Source organism: Oryza glaberrima, chromosome 2 (genome assembly GCF_000147395.1).
Source record: "Oryza glaberrima chromosome 2, OglaRS2, whole genome shotgun sequence".
Taxonomy (NCBI): domain Eukaryota; kingdom Viridiplantae; phylum Streptophyta; class Magnoliopsida; order Poales; family Poaceae; genus Oryza; species Oryza glaberrima.
The window spans coordinates 4,334,353-4,358,309 of NC_068327.1; the positions used below are offsets into that span (position 1 = coordinate 4,334,353).

Genomic DNA, 23,957 nt, shown 5'->3' on the forward strand with positions numbered 1-23,957 from the left:
ATGCACAGCCTAAATGTCCACAGCTAGCCTGAGATACCAGATTTTGAAAGAAGTTAGTATTTTTTCAACTCCAAAATCATGTTTCAGCTGAAATTATTACGGGCTGTTTAGTTCGCGAAATGAAAATATTTGGGTGTCACATCGGATGTTTGCCCAGATGTCGGAAGGGGTTTTCGGACACGAATGAAAAAACTAATTTCATAACTCGCATGGAAACCGCGAGACGAATCTTTTGAGCTTAATTAATTCGTCATTAGCACTTATAGGTTACTATAGCACTTATGGCTAATCATGGACTAATTAGGCTCAAAAGATTCGTCTGGTGATTTCCCCCTTAACTGTGTAATTTTTTTTTCTTTTAATATATATTTAATGCTACATGCATACGTCCAAAGATTTAATGTGATGTTTTTGGAAAAAAATTTTGGGGAAGTAAACGGGGCTTAGTTCAAGATCATTTCAAACTTGTTACAGCAGTACTAGGACTAGCAAAATTCTAATGACTTTCCTTTGCTCTAAACAGTATTCCAAGCAGTACACATTCCGCTGCACAGCCGTCTTGCCCGTCCAGACTTTGGGAGATATTTAACCATTTGCCGCATATAAATGTGGCAATTAACTTTTTGCCACTAGACCCATATGTTATAGACATATGTGGACACATGTCATTGAGATAGTGGTGACAAATTGTTATTTGCCAAATCTAAAAGTGGCAAATAGTTAAAAGCCCCAGACTTTGGAGGTCCTCCTGTCCACCGTCACTGCCAGGTGGGTCCAGGGCCCCACACGGGCGAACACAAACGGCGGTACTCCTGCCCGCGCCGACCCACGAATCCCGACCACTGTTGCATTCGCCCGCTTAAGTTAGTAGCAGCTCTCCCAGTGACCGACAAGTGGGCCCCACCTCCACCCCACTCCAGTACTCTACTCTGGTACTCCCTCCCCTTCCAGTTCAACCCTCCAGTCTCCACCCGCCGCTCCTCCCACCTCCTTTACCTTGCGGCGTACGCCTCGCCGCTTTACCCTGCACCCACTGACAACCCGGCCCCACCTCCCTTCCGCTTTGCCACTGGGAGGTGGGGCCTGTGGAAACGTGGGGGCTAGGGGTGTCAGTGGGCGGTGACTCAGGTGGGCCCCGCTAGTGGGGGAGGGTAGCTATCGTAGGTGTGCGGGGTGTGTGTCGTGTGGGTGCGGGATTGGGCTATTTTTTTATTATTCCGTTTCCACCCCCCACCATTTAAAAGGGACGAGACACCACACCACGCCGCGGCTTTGGTTTCTTCTTCTCCCATTCCATTCTCTTCTCCCCCACCCACCTCCACCTCCACCTTCCTCTACGGTCGCCGGGGTCGGGGGATTCGTCGGCGAGCGCGCGATGGATTGTGCGGGGGACGACGACGCGGTGGCGGCGGGCATCATCTGCTCGCTGCGGGGGGCGGACCTGGCGGGGTGGACGCCGCCGTGGTGGTGCAGCAGCAGCAGCAAGGGGGCGGCGCGGGAGGAGCTGATCTGGCCGCCGGTGACGCGGGGGAAGCGGTCGCGCCGCCGGTCTCCGTCGGCGGTGGCGGCGGCGGCGGGGAAGAAGGGGAGGTGGGCCCGGGCTAGCCCGGCCTCGCCGCTGGACTACAGCGGCGGCTCCGGCTCCGGGTCTGGCTCTGGCTCCGGGTCAGCCGCGTCCACCAGCGGCGGCGAGGACGGCGCCTTCTGCTCGCCTCCCGGACACCGCCCCGCGCCGGCGACGACCAAGGTTAGTGCGTTCACACTGCACCCGCATCTCCTTCCACCTCCGTCTTGCCGCCTCCGCCGCCGCCGCCGCCGCCGCCGCTGCTTTGGGTTCTTCTCCTCCCCCCACCACCACTCTCTCTCTCCTATCCCCATGTTGCTTTCCGAGTTTTTTTTTTTTGCCCTTTTCCGCTTCTGTTCTGTACCGTGTGACGGAATTACCCCTACTAGTGGCGAAAATCCCTTCCCTTCCCTTGGTGAATTGGACACCGCCTTTCCCTTTCCCTTCCCTTTCCACCTTCCTTCTTCTCCTCCTCCTCCTCGCCAATTCTCCATCTCACCATCCACTACCATAATACAGTTCCCCCTTCTTTGCTTGCAACGGACGCAACCCACCCATCCATCCCCGTTTCCGCCTCGCAGATCCGCATTGCTTCCCCACGAACAAATGAGATTCTGGATTCCACATTGGAATTGCTCGAGACGACGAGACCAAACAGCCGCAGGAAGAAATCGAGCACGGATTGTTTTCGTCCAGTGGTTGTATGGCTGGAAGTAGTAGAGTTTGTGGTTGACTCAGGGACTCGGCGAAGTGGGTGTGCGGCGCACGCGGATTTCCCATGCTGCCCCTCGCTCTCTTCACCATGGCCAATGGGGATTGGTTACGCACTTACGCTTGTTCCGGGGGTAGGGTGGTAATTTCCGTGCTCCTTTTATCCTCCGGTGCAATTGCTCGTGTGGTGGGAGCGTGGTGGTGGTGGTGGGGGCCACACTCCCCCCCGCGGTTGGACAGAGTCAAAGCTAGGTGGGCCCGCGACACGTGGGCGCCCACCTCCCGCGCGCGTGTCGGCGGCGGCGCGCGGCGGAGGCGGTGGTCGACGTGGGTGACGTGAGCGCCGGCGAGAGGGGCCCCACCTGTCGATGACCTGTGTCGGGTTTTTTCTTTTCTTATCTTTCCTTTTTTTTCCCCTCTGAGGAAAGGTGAGCCGGGCCCACATGTAATAGTCAGTGGTCGTAGCGGTTGGCTGAGCTTCGTTCGTCATGCGGTTGCGCGGCGAATGGGATGGATGGTCGTATCCAGTTCTCGAAATAAATCAATTTAAAGATTTGTTCAAGTTCATAATTAGAATTTGATTTTTCTTTTTAAAGAGATGGAGGAGGGTATGGTTTAGGTGTAGGTTTAGCTGAGGGTTCCTTTCCTATTAGCGTGCTTATTATAGCTGATGTTTTGTTTTTTTACTAATAATGTGGGATCCTGTGACTGTCATGCGTTGGGACAGCTGTGGTTGGGGGTGGGGCCCACCTACCAGTGTCTGTCCTGTCCTTCCTTTGTTCTTGCCACCATCGAGTGTGGCTTTCTTGGATGTTGTATATGATTTTCAGGGAAAATGATTGATTGGTTGGATTTGTGTAAATGACTCACAGATGGTTTGGTTCGTCTCCCTGTAGGTTGGCGCCATGGGTCGGCAGCAACAACTGCCATTCTCAGCGCCGTCGCCTCTACGGCCGGCCGGTCAGCGTCCACGGAAGAAAATGGTGAGCCACCACACCTTTGTCCTCGCAACCCTGTAGGTCATTCTTGGTTGTTTGAATAGTAGTACTACGGCCAGCGTGAGTGGTGCGTACGCGCGCAGGGCACTCAAAAAACAGTTGCAAAGCAATGTATGTGTGTGTGTCGCGTGTTGGGAAAAGTATTAGGATTTGTGTACGCGCTTTACTAGTTCTAGGGCAAAAGAGGAGTCTTTGAGTCTTGACCCGGTCGGAGGAGTAAGCCACTATCATCACAAGAGAAAAGGGCGGGGTTGTTCTTCTTGTGGTGGTTGAGCCATATTTGTACTAGTTTAGCATAAAGCAGAAGCTGCTACATCTCGGCCTGCCCTTTGAAAGGCTGGGAGGTTGAACAAAAAGTGGAATCTTAGGGCAAAGCCACAAAGGTGTACTAGCCAACAAAAAGATCAAATCTTGTGAACTGTTGGCGGGCCAAAGCCTGTTCTCTTGCTGGTGTTGCTTAATTCGTCTTAATGCTTGGTTGTTTTGGTGATATGCAGAGGCTACCGGAGGTACAGCAGCTGGTGCGATCTCTTGCAGTGGAGAACGACAGCCTCCGTGAGGTGATGCTCACATTCTTTACTATGTGCAGTTTATTATGTATTCTACTTCAAATTCACTAACTGCCGTTTGGTACTTGGTTTTGCTGTGAGCAGGAGATGCGTACTTTGCAGAGAGCTTGCGCTGCGCTTTCAAAAGAAAACGACAAGCTTGAGGTAATAACAATTTTAATCTGTTTCTCTTTTAGTTCTTCCCAAATTTGGCATCTGGGCCAGTAATGGTGTGTTTTGGGTTGAATGACAAAAGCTGTGTCACTTATTTTAGCTTAAAGCCTAATGAGAGTTTTTAAATTGCTAAGGGTTTATACCTCCAAAGGTAGTGGTCCATATGATCCAGTTCATATCTTTTAAGCAAATTAACTTGAGGCTATCTCACTCTGATAAGCTATGCAATAGACATGGATATCATTATCAAGGCTGATGGGCCTTTGACAATAATGGATGTAGATTTTTCTAGTCTTTTGCAAAGTCTCTGCAGAGGTCTCTGTTGGGAAATGGGCTTGTCAGTTATTAATTTGGTGTATGATTGACTATAATCTTAGCAACAACAACTGATTAGACGCACTATTTACAAAACGAAAAAAAAATCATTGCGTGAGAAACAGTAGATGAATTCAGATCCTTTACTCTAGGTCTTCAGAAATAAGTTCGAAGATACTTAGCAAGCCCAGAGGCAAATTTTCATTCAAATAACACTATAATTTCCTTGTTCACTACCGCACTAATAGTATGCTCTGGATAGATATCATTGGCCATCAATAGTAGTACATATGAACGCAGTTGTGTTGCAAACTTTTACGATGCAAGCTGCACCTTTAGAAAACCTAATATTTGTCTTGTTGGATGGAATTGAACCTCACCAACATCTGAGTACGTACCTCTGTAGCCGAGGATTAGAAGTATTTGTCTTGTTGGGATGAAATCGACCTTCACCAACATCTGAGAACTGGCAGAACTCAACTTTCTTGGATAGAGCCTACTACTATTGAGTATGGTGGTTGTGACTGATATATCGGACCAATAAAGGAATTGATTGACTTCTGGGGCCTGGGCAGCTACACATGTCTCCAATATTGAATTGAAAGCTACTCGCCTGTTTTTGCTTTATACTCCATATTTCCCAGTCATGGAGATGCTACCCTGTTCTGTATTCAGGACAGCATGTATCCCAATTAATGAGTAAAGATCTTGAAGGTACAGAGAGCTGCCACTGCCCACTTATAAATGATACTAGGTGGTAATGATGTTGACATGTGCCACGATTTGTTGCTACCTTTACTGAAAGCTATATTAAGGCCGAGTTTAGTTCCCAACTTTTTCTTCAAACTTCCAACTTTCCTAAATGAGAGTTTAGCTTATCCAACTTCCAAATTTAAAAACTCTCATTAGGCATAGCTTATCACATCAAAACTTTCCTACACACATAAACTTCCAACTTTTTTCTTCAAACCTCCAATTTTGATGTGGAACTAAACACGCCCTAAAGTCATTGTGTCTGAAAGGTGAATGCATAGTCAGTTGGCAATGCATTGTGTCATATGACAATGTTTAAAATACATATTAGTGATGTGTACCCTTGAATAATCCTTTTTTTCAAGGGATCTTGTTTGAGTTTTGGCAAATATAATAACTGGTTTTACCGATATTTGAAGTGGAATTTTATCGCTAGTTTAGCTCCTGATGACCTATACACATTCCCAATTAATAAATCCTACACTTAACAAGCCACAACTTCCAAAAATGGTAAACAATATTTTGTCTACCACATTTAAAATAGCCTGCCCACCTAATCCCATCTCATTCAGTTGAACTGTAGTTGCACCAACCGGGTAATTTCAATTTGATGGATCTCATTTATTAATGAGAATATGAGATATAAGCATCGAGATGGTTCCACCCATTATAATGGCAAACATGTTTTGTTTGATACACCTATTTCATGCAAAATAATTTCTACACAACGAATGCTGATTTTGGGGGTCCACTGAAGGAGTATTCTTTTTCTCAATTTTGCCCATGTGGGTGAAGAATCTTATGTTCTCTCATTGCTGACGAGTTACTACTATTGTTTCCAACAACAACCATTGCTTGTGAAGATGCTTTGTGATATTACCCTTGTGGCCTTGTGTACTCACAACCAAGTTGGTGTCAAAATCTGAACAGTATAGACATCTAATGTAAGTTCTTTTCGGAATTGCAGATAAGATTACAGATCTCGAGCTCACGGAACAAACCGATGATTACAGAGGATCTAAAAGGAAAGCAACAGATTGATCAGCAGTCAGCCACGCAGTCCATCGGAGGCGGCTTCGCTCTTCCAGATCTCAACATTCCTGTGCAGGACGCTGCTGATGGATCAGTCCATTGAGCTCTCCAGATTAGTGCAGCTTTGCTGACAGAATAGCAAGTGTACATAGAGGAATTGCAGGCTAGATGGGGGGCACACGTCCATGCGTGAAGAGAATGACACATTTGATTAAGTTGTTAGATTACAGGGTCTAGTACCACTATAGTCCCAAGTGATAAGCCAAGTTGTAGGCTTGTAGCCAAACAAAATTGACTAATTTAACTTCAACTGATATTGTTTCACCTGGTGCTTCTATATTTGATGGAGCTGAAGATTGTTACAGCTCAAACTGATTCCAGTTCTAGTGGAATTAGATGAATTTATTCATGCTATTTTGTTTCGATCAATTGAAATGTTAATTGTGAAGATTTGGTCGGGTATGGAACAATATCTACTCATTTCTCTTTGATATTGCTGTTTATCTATTGTTCGCCTGTATTGCAGATAGAGTATTAGAGCAGAGTTCTCTATATGAATAAAATGCAAAAGGTTCTAAAAAATTCGACGCTGAGTTGTAAAATCCCGAATAAAATGCAAAAGGTTCTAAAAAATTTGACGCTGAGTTGTAAAATCCCATCAATTGGCATAGCAATGGCCTGTGTGAACAATCCAGCAAACAAATTGACGTGCCGTTTCGATCTTGATGGGCTGAATTTCTCAAAGAAGGATAAAAGAGCTTAAACAATCATTGTTTCGCTTACGCTGTTTCATCAATAACAAAGCATAATTTATGAATAAAACTTTATATACATTCTTAATAATTTAAAAGCAAACGATAGAAAATAAATTACGAGGAAACCTCAAACTCAAGCTAAAATTAAGTTGTGAAATTTAAATTTGGGTAAACAAGGTAGTTTTGGGGCGGGCATTTTTTCCAAGATGTGGGCCATGTGTTGTCACTGTCCTGCATTGTGCTGCATGATCAAATTGATCATCACTTGGCTTTACCCTTTTCGAATGGTCCAAAATATCGCGTCAATCTAATTGAATCCCCATCATCTCCACCTTCACTTTCCACCCGACTCGCAACACGCCAAGTGGACGCGATCGTTTGGGGAAATTAAACTGTCATGTCAACAAGAACTTTCTTTTATTCTTGTCAAACCTTTTCCCCTTCTCAAACCACGGAGTAGTTCCCTAACATAAGTTAATTTGCTGAGGAAAAAACATTTCAATAAGCATGGTGAAATTCAAGATGCACGACTTCATATACTAAAGTTAATATTTTAGTATCAGTGTCACTAGTGTTTTACGAGGTTTACGGGTGCTTCTGAATTAATTGTATTATTTCTTGGCCGGACATGTAATCAATTTTCATTATCTAAATATTCACTGTATTATTCCATTTTCTACTCGCAGTATGCTCAAACGTGCATTCTTATTTATACTTATTGCGTCTAAGTATATATAGTATGCCTTTTATACCAAAGTAATTGAGAAAAAGTTGATCATACGTTTTTTTAAGGAAAGACAAGATGATTAAGGAGAGATATATAGATTGGCATGTATTATTAAGGGGACGGCATATGTTAATATGACAATAGTAACATATGGCTTTGCAGAAGTAAAAATAGTACATATGACCATTAAATGTACAAGTAGTTTCATGGTATGATGATAATTTTTTTGTATCATTTGGATGATTAATCTCTAACGGTTTTATACACTTTTATGTAAGTGTATATATAGTTCAGCGGGTCAATGCATGTCGCTCGATTCAAGGAGAAGAACCACCATTTTCTCTTGTGCGTGTTCTTTCTTGCCTTAAGTGGCTGTATAAATCGCACAAATTAGGACTTGTATGGATCACAAAAATTAGAACCTATATATGGAATTATGGCTCATACATTGTACACCCACATCTTAGTTCTGACTATAGGCTCTTAGATGAGTTTTCTAACATTAGTAGTTTTTTCCCCTAGAATCTTCAGCTCCTCAAACAAGTTTAGATTTTCACAAAGATTATAAGAATATGCAACTAAAAATATAGAAAATAAACCACTCAATCTGTTTGAAAATATAAGTATTTATAGGGTTCATATTTTCTACCACAATTTAAATATTCATGCATTTATTTCCATTATCCACATCATTTTGACGATTCTGAAGCCAATCAGGTGCTTTGAAAGATTTAATCTAAGCAATTCAAAATTCAAAATTAGCACTGAACTGACTAAAAACAATCTTTAAACCTAACATAAGTTGTTCTAACAATATAAAAATACTTATATTTTAAAGAGGGAGTAGAAGTGTAGAACGTAGAAGCTAGAAAATGCAGTTTTTTTTATAGATTCTTACTAAGGTCATGTTTGACATAGTTGAATTTGGATTTTGTATTTTAGATTTTAATGGTTTAAAATTTATAGTGCATCTTACAAATAGAAACAAAATGATTCATTCAAATATTATAAATAAATCATAGATCCAAATCCATAAATTTATAAAGCTAAAAATACAAAGCTCTAATAAACCTCAAATATAAAACTATCCTAAACACCCCATCTAACTACTCACGAGCTGCTTGTCGGAATCTTGAAAATCCTTGAAACAAAAAAAAGCCACTCCTCCGTTTCATATTATAAGTTGTTGTAAACTTTTTCATAACCAAATTTATGGAAAAAAATAGCAACATCTTTAACACCAAACTAGTTTTATTAAAACTGAAATTTAATATATTTTGACAGTTTATTTGTTTTGTGTTGAAATGTTGCTATATTTTCTATAAATTTAATCAAACTTGAAGAAGTTTAACTAAGGAAAAAAATCAAAATAAATTATAATATAAAACAGAGGGAGTAACTTATAACTATATATCTAGACATAGACTTTATTCAGATAAATAGTTACTCCCTCCGTTTTAAAATGTAAGAGATTTTGAAGGGATGTGACATATTCTAGAGCTACAATATGTCACAAACCTTTAAAATTTCTTATGGGACGGAGGGAGTACGCTTAGGTATTGTTTAGTTGGGGAAAAATTTTGGGTTTGGTTGTCACATCAGATATACGGATACACATTTGAAGTAATAAAGTAATAATAAAACAAATTTCACTAGAAAACCGCGAGATGAATTTATTAAACCTAATTAATCATCATTAGCAAATGTTTACTGTAGCATCACATTGTCAAATCATGGTGCAATTAGTCTTATAAGATTCGTCTCATAATTTACATACAAACTGTGTAATTGGTTTTTTATCTATATTTAATACTTTATATATGTGTTTAAATATTAGATGATGTGATGAGTGAAAAAAAAATTGTTTCGAGAAGTAAACAGCCCCTTTTATTTCGAGACGGAGGGAACAGAGCACAAGTCCTCGCGGAGGGTAGTAGCGGAGTTCACCGTTACATCGTGCCAAGCTGACCCTGCGACCACAAAAGCAGTGGACTCGCCACCCCACCACCACCACCACCACCCAACCCAACCCAACCTCCTCTCCTATCGTCATCCGCTCTTCTTCCCCTCTTCCCCACTCGCACCAACCCCAACCCCCCCAACCGCCGCCGCCGCAGACGACGACCCACCGGTCGCCGCGTCGCCGGAGTCGCGTACCGGAGAGGGGGGCGGAGAGGCACCAGCCGCCCCATGGCGTTCCACTACCCGGACCACGGCCTCGCCATGGACCCGTCCTCCGCCGCGGCGTCGTCGCCCAACCCTAGCTTCTCCCCCGGAGGCGGGGGCGGGGCCGGGGTCGGGGGAGGGGAGAGGGAGAAGGCGGCCGTCGCGGCGCACCCGCTCTACGAGCGCCTGCTCGAGGCGCACGTCGCCTGCCTCCGCGTCGCCACCCCCGTGGACCAGCTCCCCCGCATCGACGCGCAGATCGCCGCGCGCCCGCCTCCCCTCGCAGCCGCCTCCGCCGCCGCCGCCGCCGGTGGCCCCTCCGGTGGCGAGGAGCTCGACCTCTTCATGGTACGCCTCTCCGCTCCCAGTCCCCTCCTTATGCCCCTTTCCGCGTGCAGAATTTTCTGCTGCAGGTCGGGGAAACGGCGATGGGAGGAAAAGAAATGGACAATTAAGTTTGTTTGGATTATCTGCAATAAGATTTTTCAATTGCTTTGCTATTGTATGGACTTTATATGGTAGTAGTAGTAGTAAGTTTGCACGTTTCCCCTATGCTTATGATTGGTTGTCATCCAAATTGGACAAAAAATCTCAGGATAAAGTTCACACAGTCTCACTATACCTTGAAAATCACCACAAGGGTGAACTTGTACTATGGTTATTTTGTTGCAAAGCCCGTTTTGTTGTTGTAGATGACTTTGATATGCCACTGATGTCTTAGTGACATCCTTATAGTGAGTGGCACGTAGTGGAGATAGTTGAAACTTAGTGGCATATTGTGGATTTGTCCTAGTGATTATGAAGTTGTTACAAGAATTGTTTGCTTGAAAGGATTCTATCACCCGTTGATAATTATTGCTACTCCCGCATCCGTTGATACCTTCTAAACGGGACACAGTCATATAAATAAGAAATAAATCCACAAATTCAAAGGCTCATAAATCTAGACCAAAAGCTATCAAAGTGGAAAAATAGCTGAGGCCCATTTCTCTAGTTTCTGAGATGATGTAAAACCTTGCATGAATGAAAGTTCCCTGCCAAGATTATTGATTTGCTATTAATATCTGTGCTATGCTAATCTCATCTAATGACAATACCTTGTTCTCATCATGCTGTTAACTGGAAAAATAAGCTCATGTATTGATGCCATTACCTCTCTTTCTACGAAATTTGCTGTGACGTTATGACCCCTGTGTTACTCCTTATCTTGGAAATGAACATGTCATTGTGTTTTTCACATGGCAGCCCTTCTTGTGGACTCTAACATACTTCTCTTAATTGCAGACACATTATGTGTTGCTTCTTTGCTCATTCAAGGAACAACTTCAGCAGCATGTGCGTGTTCATGCAATGGAAGCAGTGATGGGGTGCTGGGAACTTGAACAGTCTTTACAAAGTCTAACAGGTAGACCAAAGCTTCTATCTGCTTGAATCAGTTCAGCAAATGGTAGAAAATTTCAAACATACACTTTTTTTTTTGTTATTTCATTGATAATATTCAGGCAAGCAGATTGCTAATTTGCTATGAGTTAGTTTCAGTCCAATTGCAATGGGAAACTACATAGTAGATCAATTGAAACTAGAAAGGAAAAGAAGTATACATAACATTTTCAACACTATTCATTTGAGACCAAGAATGTATGTTCAATACCTTTTTAAATTTCAACCATCACTTTGGTAATTATTACTCTATCAGAAAAAGGAGTTTTTGTTGTGCCCTACAATAAGCTTAGGATTAAGCTAACTTAGATCTCAGAGACAATCCGTGCCAACTTGTCAGCAGCCATAAGCTACCAACTATTACGTAAAATCTTAAATATGATTTTGTTCATTTTCTGAGCTCTACTACACATGCTGATATTGATCAGAATCTCAAAGGCATGTGTGAGGCCTTGGTAACAATTCTGAGTTGATCCAGGCTTATAGATAACGCTGGGTAACTACAATTGGAGTTGAGTTTGATAAGCTAGCTGTTCACCACTTTATATGGAGAACATGCCCTTTTTTGTGCTCGGATTTGTATCTTAAAGTCTGATACTTCTTACTGAAGGGGCCTAGATGATGTTCGGACAACTGAGTTATGCTTGTATGATTGGTTCTGCAGGGGCATCTCCTGGTGAAGGGACTGGAGCGACTATGTCTGATGATGAAGATAACCAAGTGGACAGTGAAGCCAACATGTTTGATGGAAATGATGGGTCAGACGGCATGGGCTTTGGTCCCTTAATGCTGACCGAGGGTGAAAGATCCTTGGTTGAGCGTGTACGGCATGAGCTGAAGAACGAGCTTAAGCAGGTAGCCTTTTGTCCTTTGAAATGCTTCATCCATCATCGTAGTGCATTATTTGTGAACCAAAATGTCCTGCCTGTAGGGGTACAAAGAAAAGCTTGTGGATATTAGGGAAGAGATCCTTCGCAAGCGGAGAGCTGGTAAACTTCCCGGTGATACTGCATCTATACTAAAAGCTTGGTGGCAAGCTCATTCTAAGTGGCCATACCCAACTGTACGTGGCACCAACATTCCATTTCCGTAACTTTATTATTATGGTATCAATTGTGGGTCATGACGAGCAATTCTTTCTACACATATTCAGGAAGACGACAAGGCCCGCCTGGTGCAGGAAACGGGGTTACAACTGAAGCAAATCAACAATTGGTTCATTAACCAACGCAAACGAAACTGGCATAGCAACCCAGCATCCTCTGGTGAAAAGACCAAGAAGAAAAGGTAACTTATAGGAAAATTATGCCTCATTGTTCCGTAACAAGCTCGCAACATTGTGTTTATCGATTCTACCCTGTTCATGCATGTAAAAAAGAAACGTTACAGGTGATGGTGGTGCTGAGCAATCGTGGTAGATTGGTTCAACATGAAACTAGATGTAAACAGTACCTTTTATTGTGAAGAGTGTAGTACATTCTCTCGTGCTCTGGTGTGACAAAATCTGGAGACCGGCCCATTCACAAGGGAATTGCGATCATAGGCGTAATCACTGGGCAAAGAAGTCATCTGAAATTGTAGCATAAGCGCACAAAACTGAGGTGGGTGGTATTTGACTTTCGCAGTATAGCATCGACTGTCTGCTAATGTGATTTTGTGAAGGAATGTTCTGTATAACCGATGAACGGAAGGAAGAATTGTATTGTGTATGTAATTGTGTATCTTATTTATCATGTAATATATATATGATATTAGGAGCTTTAAGATTCGGATTGGATATGTTCTCTGTTTTGATGCACGATGCAGTGTTGAGGTGTAACATGTTTTGGTAATTCACTGTGTATAAAATATCGGAGTATATGTGCGTAAGCTTTTCTATACTAGCAAGGCAAGCATGCAGGCACTGTGCCTTCGATAGTATGATGTTTATCTTTATCCCTTTTAGCATTTCTAACTTTGAGTCTACATAGTTCATCCGTAACAAATCTATTACGTGTAACTCAAGCTTAAGTCCCTGGATTATGATAATATTAAGGGGAGAGAAACTTGTAATTAAGCAGCTGTATCTGGCACATTCTGCTGGCGATGCAAACTGGCTTCTGGTGTGGTGATGGCTACGGCTAGACAGGCCAGTGAAGCAGCTGCAGCCTGCACATTCCTAATTTCCTACTAATTCCTAAGACAAACGAGCCTTAATTATTCCTAGAATTGGTCTAAATCGCAAGTAGCCGGCACGCAAAGTCCAAGCCATGTGTCCATGTAGCCTTGAAGGCTTGAACCAAACACCAAGAGCGAAATATTTGTCTTTGCTTGATATTTTTCTACGGCTCGCTGTCAACGTCAATGCAGCTAATCAAAGCTTGGGTTGGACTAGGATAGCAGGTTCAATAATTAATCGCCAAACGACGCCAAATTACCTAGGACAATTTAGTTGTGCGTCCAGCTGTAATCGTTGCAGAAATATCAAGAACTTGAGAATCATTTATCGTACGTTCATCTCCAAGAATTTCGATGTTGATCAATCGTAGTCACCACTGGTAACGCATGAATGTGATGAATGAAAACGTTCGATGCCTACAAGAAAAGAAAAAATTTTGCGTTGTAATTCGAACTCGCGAAACCTCCAAAAGTCCAAATCAAACACTGATCATTCGTACATATAATCAAGTTTTTACATGCAACCATACGTGCTACACACTCTGAACTATTGCTTCTTAATATGTGCATGGCTAAATATATATATACTCGCATATCCTCTGCAACCGATCGAAGCTTCCGGTCGCCGGAGGCTTACACGGCGGCGATGGCCGCCGCCGGCGGTGAGAAGCTCCGGTAGAGAAGGCCGTCGGCACGGTGGTTGTCGCCGGCCTCGTAGTCGTCGTCTTCGTCGTCGGCGGCGCCCTCGTCGAAGTTGAGCGCGTAGCTGAGGGGATCATACCGGAACTCCCCCGGCGAGCCGACGCGGCGGCGCCACTGCGCCACCGTGTCGCCGAGGCCACCTCCGCCGCCGCCGCCGCCGTAGCCGAAGCAGCAGCACACCGTGGCCCTCAGCCTGTCACGCAGCGAGCTCATCGGCGACGGCGGCGAGGCCTCCGTCTCCATGAAGGCTACTCACCTACTTCTCACCGAGCTAAGCGGCTCAGATCAAGTAGTAAGCAAAATGAGTGGTAATACGGTCAAACCGCCTGTGATTAGCAGTAACCAGGCAGGTTTAATGGTGATTAAGTAGTAGATATGATCTTGGAAAAAGACGGAAATGGGCATGCATGTTAGAGCAGCAATGTGTGGTTGGGGTGGTTGGGGGTAGGGGCAGAGAGGGAATCCAGCATCTTCTGAGAGAATTTTCTTTGGAAAAATAGTCAAATTTTGACATGGACAGGCAAGGAAAATTGTCCAGAAAAACAGACTGTACAAAGGCTTGATTTGTACTATGCATTTGAGAAGCCAACAAGTATATAACCATGGTAACACATAACTGTCATTATTAGATAATTAGGGAGCAAAGAATGTACGGTAAGGCCAGTAACAGACTAATTTCTGACGCTGAAATACAGCTTACGGTAACAAATCTCAATCCTAATTTCTGATGCTGCTGTTGCTGCTTGCAGATGATTCAGATGGTACCGAGAGAATTGTGCTACCGTTTATATCGCTTGACATTGACTCTGAAGCTTCTGCCACGGTATTTTGGCGCTCAAAATGGGCTATCAAATCCCTTAGCTGTCACAAGAGGATGATGGGTCAGTAATAAGCCTTCTAATAAGACAATGGTAAAACTATGCATACTGTAAACATTATGCAGAAGATTGCAATCATAAACAAAGTGACCAAAGACCAATGCATAGCTTTCTCTTTTTTGTTCTTTGGAGATGTCAGACAGCATCTATTTGCAACACAAAAGGTACCTCGTGATCATGAGATACAATGCTACAGGGGATTCACTTATGTTATGTGCATAACATAACTTAAACTTTATGCAAACAAGGGACTAAACTATTTGATTATAGTACGGTCTTATCAAGCAAGTGTGATATCCACTAACAAGTCTAAACAAGACAGCACTAAGGAACAACTCTGCACGCTGGAGGTTCTGAGTTGCTAACATGTGGTAACATCAGTTGCATATCCGACTTATCCGAGATAAAAGGCACGCAATATCATGAGAAGAGAAGCATAAAACTTGCTAAAAAACAACAATTACGAAACATACTGACCTCCTCCTCCAGCTTCTCAATTTTTTCATCTTTCAATCTAATGGCAGCTTGTTCCCTATAATAAAATCAAACCGATTTTTGATCATCAGTAAAACAGAAACTATAAATTGAGATCAACTCAAATTCTAAATTAACGCAATTTCTGTCCAATTTCAACAACTGCAAGGGAATTATAAAATGACCAAATATCCACTTTGGTCACTCGTTACAGCATATGAGAGGCAATGAAAACATATGCATATTCTACTAAGTTACCTAGCTGGAATAGGACATGATTGTAAACAAGAATTGATTCATAAGTCGTTCCTGTGATAATTTGAAAGATATCAGAGAAAATACCTTTCTTTTACTTTTTGAATTCTCTCCCTCCACATCTCCATGTTTTTTACAAGATTTTCATGAATCTAAAATATATCAAAATAATTATGAGTACGTAAGTCATAAAGTTCCCTGAAGGCAGTAATTCTAGAGCTACAGTTTCAGATTTGATCTTAACAAATAGGCAAGAGCTTACATCATTAAGAAACCCGGTCTCTTCCATGCACTTATCAAGCTTTGCTTGTAACTTTTGTACTTTTATGCCCACTGCTTTCTCGGTAGCAGCAGCAATTTCTTTCTCATTATCCTCTTTGACTTCTAGCAGGAGTGATTCGTAATACTAGATTAGCACCAAAATCAGAATGTACATTAGTACTAAAACCAAAACTTACATGGCCAAATATTCCATGTTAATGATCTGACACCAATAATTCCTTGGAACATACTCCCTTTGTCCCCCAAAAAGTCCAATCCTAGGGACGAGTCCAGATTCATCCCCGGGATTGGACTTTTTTGTGGGACAGTGGGAGTAGATACCAGCAGCAAGTGATAAAAGCGTTACCTAGGTGATAAAGAAACATCAACTAGACAAACGAAATAAAGCACAATGCATTTAAACTTACATTTCTTTGTTTTTCAAGCTGAGACGTGACGAGATCATTGTACTCCTCAACAATCTAAAAGCAGGGAAAGCGCGCAGTTGTAAGAGATGGAAAACAAAATGTACTACGATGGTATGGCTAGTGATCTACAAACTTTATGTACTCAATACATTACAGCTTCCATTTTACTGTCGAGCAGAGCTTCACTGATCCCCGCATCACCATTGCATGTTGGACACATACCATCAACTGAATGATCACCATAGAAATTGTACTCAACCAGATTCCCATCTGTTTTCGATTGAATCAAACGATGCACATAGTTGTCCCCAGCATAATCCCAAACCTTCTGTGTTTCTAATTCAAGTGAATAACAATGTTGCGTTTCTTTCCAGTGTTCAATAGCATGACCACCTTTGTACCTTTGAGAACGTTAATCCCCAATCAATCAAATAAGTTGTTTACTTAGTAAAATTCACATCTTCCAGAATTAACATGAAATACCTTCCACATCCAACATGGCCACAGATTACACAAATCCAAAGATTTTCTGATGTTCCACAAACTGAACAGCTGGATTTCTCTGGTTCTTGTTGACAATACCTGCAAACCTGCACAACACTTTCTGTAAACACACATAGATTTGTTTCTAAAGCCTGGATAAAACAAAGAAGCAATGAATTCAAATTATAGAATGCCAACCAATCTCCTAGTAAGTATTATTTTAAAAAATAATGTAGTTGATTGCCATAAATTTGAGATACCAGAAACTTGGTGACAGCAAAAGTTATGTTGATAGAACAGTATGATGATGCCCTTAGTAAACTAATATATATATAAAAAAAACACCTGTAGTAAGTGAGTTGTCTTAAGATCTTACTGGGCACGAAGAGTCTGCCCACTTTGACATGCACGAATAGTGGAAAGAATGGTTGCATATTGTTGTAAGAATGCCTCCAGGATCTTGGTCAAGTCGTTCTATTGACAATAAAAACAAATAAATGGTGTGATCAATGTGAGTTTGAAAGCTATACTTTGGGCTTAAATAAGATAGTAAATATAGAAAACTACTCCTGGTTGCATAGACATGCTTTGGGTATCAGCATAACTCTCAATATACACTTCGACCAGTAATATCTATTGTAATCCATTTATAAACCTGATAAAATTATAACATTATGAAAGTAATCTTTGAGACAGATACACACATGGTTTTCATGTATCAAAATAAAAAATAATGGCATACCATTACTCAAAATTTCGAAGGTTGACTACATGTAAGTCCAAAGTGGCATATGTACTTGTGGCTAGAGGGAGTAATGGTATTTTTAAAAAGCAGGTGGGTGAACATCTCTAACTTTTAACTTAAAAAATACAATACTGAAAGCTGCTGAGGTATTCCAAATTTCCCTGAACAGACTGAAAGAACACTACATCATGAAAATTTGGTAAATTTCTAGAGTAACTCAAAACACTTCCACATACCAAGACATACTGGGCATGTAGGTTGTTCAGCTGAGCTTGTAACTGAGCTATGTGCGTGCTCAATCAATTGAGTGTAGTGAACGTCTTCCACAAAACGAACACGGCAAACATTACCCTGCAGCACATCAGCCCCAAATCAATCAGCACAGCACACATTTACTCAGAGCGGCAGAAGATCGAAGTGCTCGGCAGAACCAAAGCAATCCAGCACCTCCAGTGATGAGAACCGATTCCCGTTAAAGCTCATGTAGAAGCTATCCGTGAAGCTCTGAGTGTCGAATTTTATAAGAACGCCGTACTGATCCTCCACCCCATCAATCCTACAAACATACCCACCAATTAACACTCCAATTCACACATACATCAGAACCACTCATGCACACCAAAATTGGCCAATGTTTGAGGTCTGACGAAACGCGCAATGAGCCCATGTCTACTACTACTACTACTACTACGGAGAATTATCATCAGCGAAGCTTTCACCCAACTGAGAATCGAGACCCGACGATACCTGATGATGCGCGTCTCGAGGATGTGGGAGGCCCAGGACGCGCAGAAGCGGCCGAAGTCGGCGTAGGTCAGGTGGTTGGGCACGCCAGGCACGCACACCCGCGGCTTCCTCCCCACCTGGCAAGACAAGCGCGCGAACGAGAGCATTGAGAAGGCGATTACGAGGGCCATCGAAGGGGAGGAGGGGGTGGCTTACCGGGAGAAGGGACGAGGACGAGGCGGCGGGTGGTTCGGGGTGGAGGAGGACGACGCCCCGGGTCTCCTCGATGCGCGGGTTCCCGGAGGAGAAGGGCAGGGAGTCGAGCGCGCTGGCGGACGACGAGGCAGAGCCGGATGGGTCCTCGCCGCCGGAGGTCGCCATGGCCGGCGCCGCGGCGGCGGCGAGAGGAAGAGAAAATCTCTCTCTTCCTTTCCCAAGGGAGGCGTTGCTTCCTCGAGAAGAGTCTAGAGTTGTTTTGTGTCGAGTAAATTTCATCAAATCTCGTTTTATGGTCAAATACATAAAACCCACGTCAGTATGATTTTGGCGTATAATCACGTGTTTTATGATTTAAATGTTTTGGAGTACAAAACTTCACCCTTTTCAAATTTAAATTAATTTTGGCATATCTGAAACAATGCTTGTTGAAGTAGGGAAGAGTTGATCCAACAACCTTAAGTAAGATGTCAACAACTAAAAGTTTCAAATACAATCTATATTTTAAAAATCTTAGTAATGTTTGCCGAAATGGAGATAAGGTTTTGTGATACATTTATGCCACCAGTTATATACTTGAGGTTTCATGGGATTTCTGAAATTTTCACTTTTATGTCCTACTGCTGACGGTGTGGGACCCACCTGTCAGTGACAGAGCCGAGCCGTGGATGGTCGATCGCAACTCGCAACGGAAGAGGAAGCGAGCGAGCGATCGATCACCGGCGGCGTAGTGGCTCCTCCGGTGGCGCCCGCCGCCGGCAACCCCAGCCGCCGCCTCGTGACGGTTCGGCGCAGCTCTTTCTCTGAGGTTGATGCGAGGAGATCGCGGTGGGGAGATAGGGGAGAGGCCAGTGGTGAGAGCGTTCGAGAATTGGTTGCTCGCCCGCCGGGTGTTCGACGTAATGTCGCGCCGGGATGCAGTGCAAACTGTACAGATCGTCGTTCTCGCGGGTGCCGGATGCGGGGTTTGCTACGGCGGTGTGTTCCCGCGAGGTGCAACTTCAGTGCTGAAATTTTGATGCATTGTACCGATATATGAAATCTTTGTAGTATTTTGGGGTGATGGCTTACAGTTTGGGGAACGTACCAACTTAGTACTGAGTTACTTTGGCTTAGGCGAATTCACACTGCAAATGTCCTATTTTCATCTTCCGCGTGGATTTTATTTTTCTTATCTTAGGTGCGGATTTAGCTTGAATATGATTTAATTAATGTTTGAGTATTCACATTTTTGTTGTGTAACTTTACAGGAAAGCTATCTCACTCTCAGCTGGTAGGGCTTTAATCAAACATCATGTGTTCGTGTCTGCCGCGTACCATCACACTATGGATCATCTATATGCAATTATGGGCTGTCCCATTGGGCCTAGCCCTCTAGGTTGAAATTTGTGTCTCATTTGGCATGTGCGGACTTTGGTTAAAAGGCTGATTGAACCATTGACTTCATGCATGTTCCAGGTTAGTAATTCGTAGTTCTGAGTTCAGTATTCAAAGTGCAGCAAATAGTTGATGAGTAAATACTTTTCCATTCAAAGCATTGTGGTCCCTGAGAAGCTGAGACAGGTATCTTCATGCTATTTTTCCGTGTTAGTCTAGTGTCTGCTATTCTAGTTTAGCATAACTCATCTTGCAGATTAATCAACCAGGTATGATCATCTAGACCTTTATTACAGACTAAGAAGATATGTTCTCATCTTGGACTGAGAAAAATGTAAATGCTATTGGTCATTCTCTTGTATCCATATACTGAAGCTGTAGCCTCAGAACTATTCAGCTTTATACTTTCACAGTAAAACTCTAGTCTTCTGAAGTGATTATAATGTTCTTAAGCAATATTTGCATAACATATATAAAAATAGTCAGATTTTTTTGAACCTTGGTTTCAAGGTGATATTAAAGACATACAGGTTCCTAAATATACTTCAAAATATTTATGCAATATTGTACAGTACTCTACGAGTAGCAGCCTGATAGTATGTGATATCGTGATCCATATCAATAAAATACTCTGATATGTCATTTATTTTTCATAAATTAGCACGTGATACAAATGGTTTCTCACATTATTCATCATTTTGTAAACATGTCTGTTGTTCATAATTGTAGCTAATGCATAACTAACCATTGTTTCTAATAACACTTATTAGCTTTATTTAGCTCTACCTCTGGTAGCAAGTTACCCTTTTCATCATTATTTCTTTGTCTTCTAGGCAATCTATAGATCATTCTAGGACATTGTTTCCTTTCAATGAAAAATGCAGGGATCATTGCTCCAGTTAAAGGTGGAGTAGGACTTAAAACTACCATAACTTTCAAAGAGAATCCTACCTAAACACACCCCTAACATCTGAGTCAGTCAGCTTTCTGGGACCAGTCCTATCTTGTAAATGTGGTTGCCAGCTTCCTGACCTATTGCTACTTTCATTTTGCCAGGCCCTGCTTCGTACAACCTGGAAATGGCAAAACTAATTAGTAATGAATATTAATCTTCATCATTACCTGAAAATAGCAAATCAGACGAGAGATTATATTAATTTAATGCCAGATCTGGTGTGATTCATGGCTAATCAGTAGAGGAAAATAATTTACCAACCTGGTTATACTATTCAGAATATGTCGGCTCTATTGTGTACCTACCACCTACCATGTCTGCAGTCAACATATCTGGAGATCTTCACAAATCAGGTTTCAACTCATCCTTTACTATTTGGTAATTTGTACTCTATTGACCGAGCATCCCCAAAAACATAAAATGATGATATTTCTTAATTTGGTTGACTGTTTGAGGTGATTAGCATGGCTGTCCTTCAGTAGTTCATGTGGTTGACTTCACCTATTGTGAAGTGTCACCCATATATCTGTGCTGTCTGAGAAAGGGCACACTGAGTACTTAATGGGTTCAGATGCTCTATGCATAGACACTCCTGTCAATGATGGAGTGTTGCTCATGGACTTGATAGGAGTTACATTACAATACTACTGTTTTCTGCTTGCATAAATTCTTAATTGATTTTGGGTACTTAATTTTTCATTTCAGGGATGTAAGGAAAAGGGATAATGCACTGTTTTACTGGAACTATATAGAGGAAATTGAAGAGCATAGACCATAAACTAGCTCTAAGACTTGAATGTCCAAAAATTACAGCTTATGAGGTTTTCATTAAAAAGGAAAATGTGTGGGTTAATATGAATATCTCTATGCATTGAACAATTTATGGTTTATCACGTCAGAATTCATCTAAAATAAGAGCTTATGGACTCACAATCTGAGATCTTATTAGATGTCAGATATCTCAGTTAGATATGTAGAATAGAGAAATTTCTCTGCTAAAAAAAAGGAACAACTTTGCACCTTACATTTTTGAATCTTCTGTACTCAACATATTCTCTCTCAGACTTCTCAATGCTGAGTACCGAAGTTCCACTAAGTCAGACGAGATCGAACGTCCAAACTGTGCTGCTTTAGAATCTAGTTCTCACTTGATACATCATTTTCTAGGATGATTCACCAAAAAGTGAAATAGGTGTTCTTATATTCCGCACCTTGTTAGAACTATAATCTCTTTTAAATTAATAGTTGTAGGTACTACTGTGGTATTTTTGAAACATTGAGTTTCATGCTTCATCCTAAGATTTGAACCTTAAACACAGCAGTTTTCTGCATCCAAATTTCTCAAATTTCCTGGATTTTATTCCCCTCACTGCACCCCACCCCACAAATATTTTATGCCTTTTCTATGATTAAGTGAATGATGCCAACAAATTATGAACATATTGATATTTCTTCTTCTTAAGACTTCCATTTTCTTGGTGTATTACTACTCTTCCGTTTTTCCCCTTTTACATCAGGCTATTATCTTGCTGCATGTACCTGACTTTGCCGGAACATGGTTATGTATTTTTAACACACTTATGATATGATAACATGACTTGGACAAAAAAAGAAAGCCCATTTCATATGATCATAATGGTATAGCCAACTTCCATTAACTTGCCTACCAGGCATGACATGCTCAACTGCCCCCTAGGTATTTCCCCTTCACAAAAGAGTGCTAATCCAAATCTACGTTTGGATCCACAGACATCTTTAATAATCTTTAATCATTTACATGATATTTGAAAATTGTATCTGAAGTTTTGAATTTACTCTTCTGTAACTTGCATGTTCCCCAATCACCAAATTTTTCTTTACCTTTGAATGTTAATCCTTCCGATTTAAATAGATTAGAGAGAGACCAATAAACTAGATGGTGCTTGTATCTTCGCTATGTCAAGGACAAAACACAATAGACAATCTAAGAAATTACAGCAGTTAAAATGCTTACAGAAAATCCAGTCAAAGTCAAGGAGAGAGAAGCCCTGTACCTGTAACTAGACCGATCCTTTTTTATAATCATCATCATAGGAGGATGACAAAGATTTCACTGTTTAAGTAGACATTAGATTATCTTAATATGGATATAATATTTAGTCGATGACGCGCACGAGTGCACTTCCCGAGCTTTCCAGCTATATGCGCCGAATCATATCACGAGGTGCATGGAGAAAAATACTATTCTTACGTTCTGATCTCGAGATGATCTGAGTAGGCATTGCTGAGGGCTTCACTAGCTAAAACTAGAATTGCTCAACTTCCAATGATTTCAAGCTTATTTTAACTTTGTGTTCCTACCCTTCCCTGTGAAGCAAAACGTAATCAAACAAGAAGCATAGTGTTGTCTTTCTCTGATATGATTGATTTCATGGAGGCTTTACAGTTTCAAGAAGTTTGTATATTCTCTTAAGATTTGTTGTAGGCATGAAAAGGGCAATACAATGCAAGGTAGACTGAGAATTTTGCAACCTTGTGTTTGGTAGGAGAAAGCTGTTATTCTGTCAGTTGATCTTTAGAATTGCACCTCTGTTAAGTTAAACACACCTATCTCCTATGGAAACTAACATAGCTAGCTAGAGCTTAACTTTGTTACAATAAGAATGTATCTGTAGCATTTGTAGGCTGCCATTTTTAGTACCCATCTCACATTTCTAATTTGGATCTTTACCATTCAGACAAGAGCTTGAAACATTTTTTATATCCATGGGGCTCTGAGTTTTCGCTGGTTTTGTAGTTGCTTAAACATAGCTGAATATTTAGCAACATATGCTTTTATTGTTACATGAATAACTTTTAAGGTAATTACAAGAAAAAACTGGAATTATCAAAATTCCTCTAGAAATGTTCACAGTGTTCCAGGTCCTTGATTATATTAAAATGCATTTTGGCATGATATTACTTCTTTACTACTACTATTTGTTACAAGTGCCAGAAAAATTTTTCAGTCTCCAAATACTATTTGGTCCAGATTGACACTCTCTGGATAGAATTATTGAATTTCTTTGCTGATATCCAAATTTGTGAATTGATTATTGGCCATGCTTGTGCACATTTCAATAATAAAAATGGTACCCT

At 41.7% G+C, this 23,957-nt stretch overlaps 4 protein-coding genes and 1 long non-coding RNA gene across 6 annotated transcripts; 3 read left to right on the forward strand and 2 right to left on the reverse strand.

Moving 5' to 3' along the window:
* Positions 1–1,259: 1,259 nt before the first annotated feature.
* LOC127762334 (uncharacterized) lies at positions 1,260–6,543 on the forward strand. Its single transcript, XM_052286814.1, has 5 exons — positions 1,260–1,747; positions 3,172–3,258; positions 3,771–3,833; positions 3,927–3,986; positions 6,031–6,543. The coding sequence occupies exons 1-5, from the start codon at positions 1,376–1,378 to the stop codon at positions 6,196–6,198; spliced, it is 750 nt and encodes a 249-aa protein (XP_052142774.1). The 5' UTR covers positions 1,260–1,375; the 3' UTR covers positions 6,199–6,543.
* Positions 6,544–9,575: 3,032 nt separating this feature from the next.
* LOC127762333 (homeobox protein knotted-1-like 2) lies at positions 9,576–12,951 on the forward strand. Of its 2 annotated transcripts, none has more exons than XM_052286813.1 (6): positions 9,576–10,091; positions 11,028–11,148; positions 11,848–12,038; positions 12,115–12,246; positions 12,337–12,470; positions 12,573–12,951. In XM_052286813.1, exons 1-6 carry the CDS (start codon positions 9,768–9,770, stop codon positions 12,574–12,576), a joined length of 906 nt encoding a protein of 301 aa, XP_052142773.1. In that variant the 5' UTR covers positions 9,576–9,767; the 3' UTR covers positions 12,577–12,951. The 2 variants fall into 2 exon arrangements, with proteins under 2 accessions (XP_052142773.1, XP_052142771.1); XM_052286811.1 differs by having other exon boundaries at positions 9,577–10,091; positions 12,562–12,951.
* Positions 12,952–13,813: 862 nt separating this feature from the next.
* LOC127764112 (uncharacterized) lies at positions 13,814–14,439 on the reverse strand. The gene has a single exon (XM_052288946.1). It carries the CDS (start codon positions 14,283–14,285, stop codon positions 13,974–13,976), a length of 312 nt encoding a protein of 103 aa, XP_052144906.1. The 5' UTR covers positions 14,286–14,439; the 3' UTR covers positions 13,814–13,973.
* Positions 14,440–14,635: 196 nt separating this feature from the next.
* LOC127764111 (BRAP2 RING ZnF UBP domain-containing protein 2) lies at positions 14,636–18,787 on the reverse strand. The gene is made up of 12 exons (XM_052288945.1): positions 18,509–18,787; positions 18,314–18,429; positions 18,014–18,122; positions 17,803–17,917; positions 17,198–17,295; positions 16,822–16,928; positions 16,493–16,739; positions 16,339–16,392; positions 15,912–16,055; positions 15,737–15,801; positions 15,398–15,452; positions 14,636–14,903 (listed from the first exon to the last, which is right to left on the reverse strand). Exons 1-12 carry the CDS (start codon positions 18,785–18,787, stop codon positions 14,760–14,762), a joined length of 1,533 nt encoding a protein of 510 aa, XP_052144905.1. The 3' UTR covers positions 14,636–14,759.
* Positions 18,788–19,184: 397 nt separating this feature from the next.
* Positions 19,185–23,944, forward strand: LOC127761975 (uncharacterized). The gene is made up of 4 exons (XR_008015339.1): positions 19,185–19,501; positions 19,759–19,966; positions 20,942–21,193; positions 21,546–23,944. It is a non-coding gene; the product is annotated as an uncharacterized LOC127761975 (long non-coding RNA).
* The last annotated feature ends 13 nt before the right edge of the window (positions 23,945–23,957 follow it).

Coding starts and splice junctions, on each gene's coding strand:
- LOC127762334 (XM_052286814.1), top strand. CDS start 1,376: ATGGATTGTGCGGGGGACGACGACGCGGTGGCGGCGGGCATCATCTGC. Junction 1,748..3,171: donor CCGCGCCGGCGACGACCAAG/GTTAGTGCGTTC, acceptor GTCTCCCTGTAG/GTTGGCGCCATGGGTCGGCA. Junction 3,987..6,030: donor AAGAAAACGACAAGCTTGAG/GTAATAACAATT, acceptor TCGGAATTGCAG/ATAAGATTACAGATCTCGAG.
- LOC127764111 (XM_052288945.1), bottom strand. CDS start 18,787: ATGAAATTTACTCGACACAAAACAACTCTAGACTCTTCTCGAGGAAGC. Junction 17,918..18,013: donor ATCGGTTCTCATCACTGGAG/GTGCTGGATTGC, acceptor GATGTGCTGCAG/GGTAATGTTTGCCGTGTTCG. Junction 16,393..16,492: donor TCGACAGTAAAATGGAAGCT/GTAATGTATTGA, acceptor CCCTGCTTTTAG/ATTGTTGAGGAGTACAATGA.
- LOC127764112 (XM_052288946.1), bottom strand. CDS start 14,285: ATGGAGACGGAGGCCTCGCCGCCGTCGCCGATGAGCTCGCTGCGTGAC.
- LOC127762333 (XM_052286811.1), top strand. CDS start 9,768: ATGGCGTTCCACTACCCGGACCACGGCCTCGCCATGGACCCGTCCTCC. Junction 10,092..11,027: donor AGGAGCTCGACCTCTTCATG/GTACGCCTCTCC, acceptor TCTTAATTGCAG/ACACATTATGTGTTGCTTCT. Junction 12,247..12,336: donor CTAAGTGGCCATACCCAACT/GTACGTGGCACC, acceptor ACACATATTCAG/GAAGACGACAAGGCCCGCCT.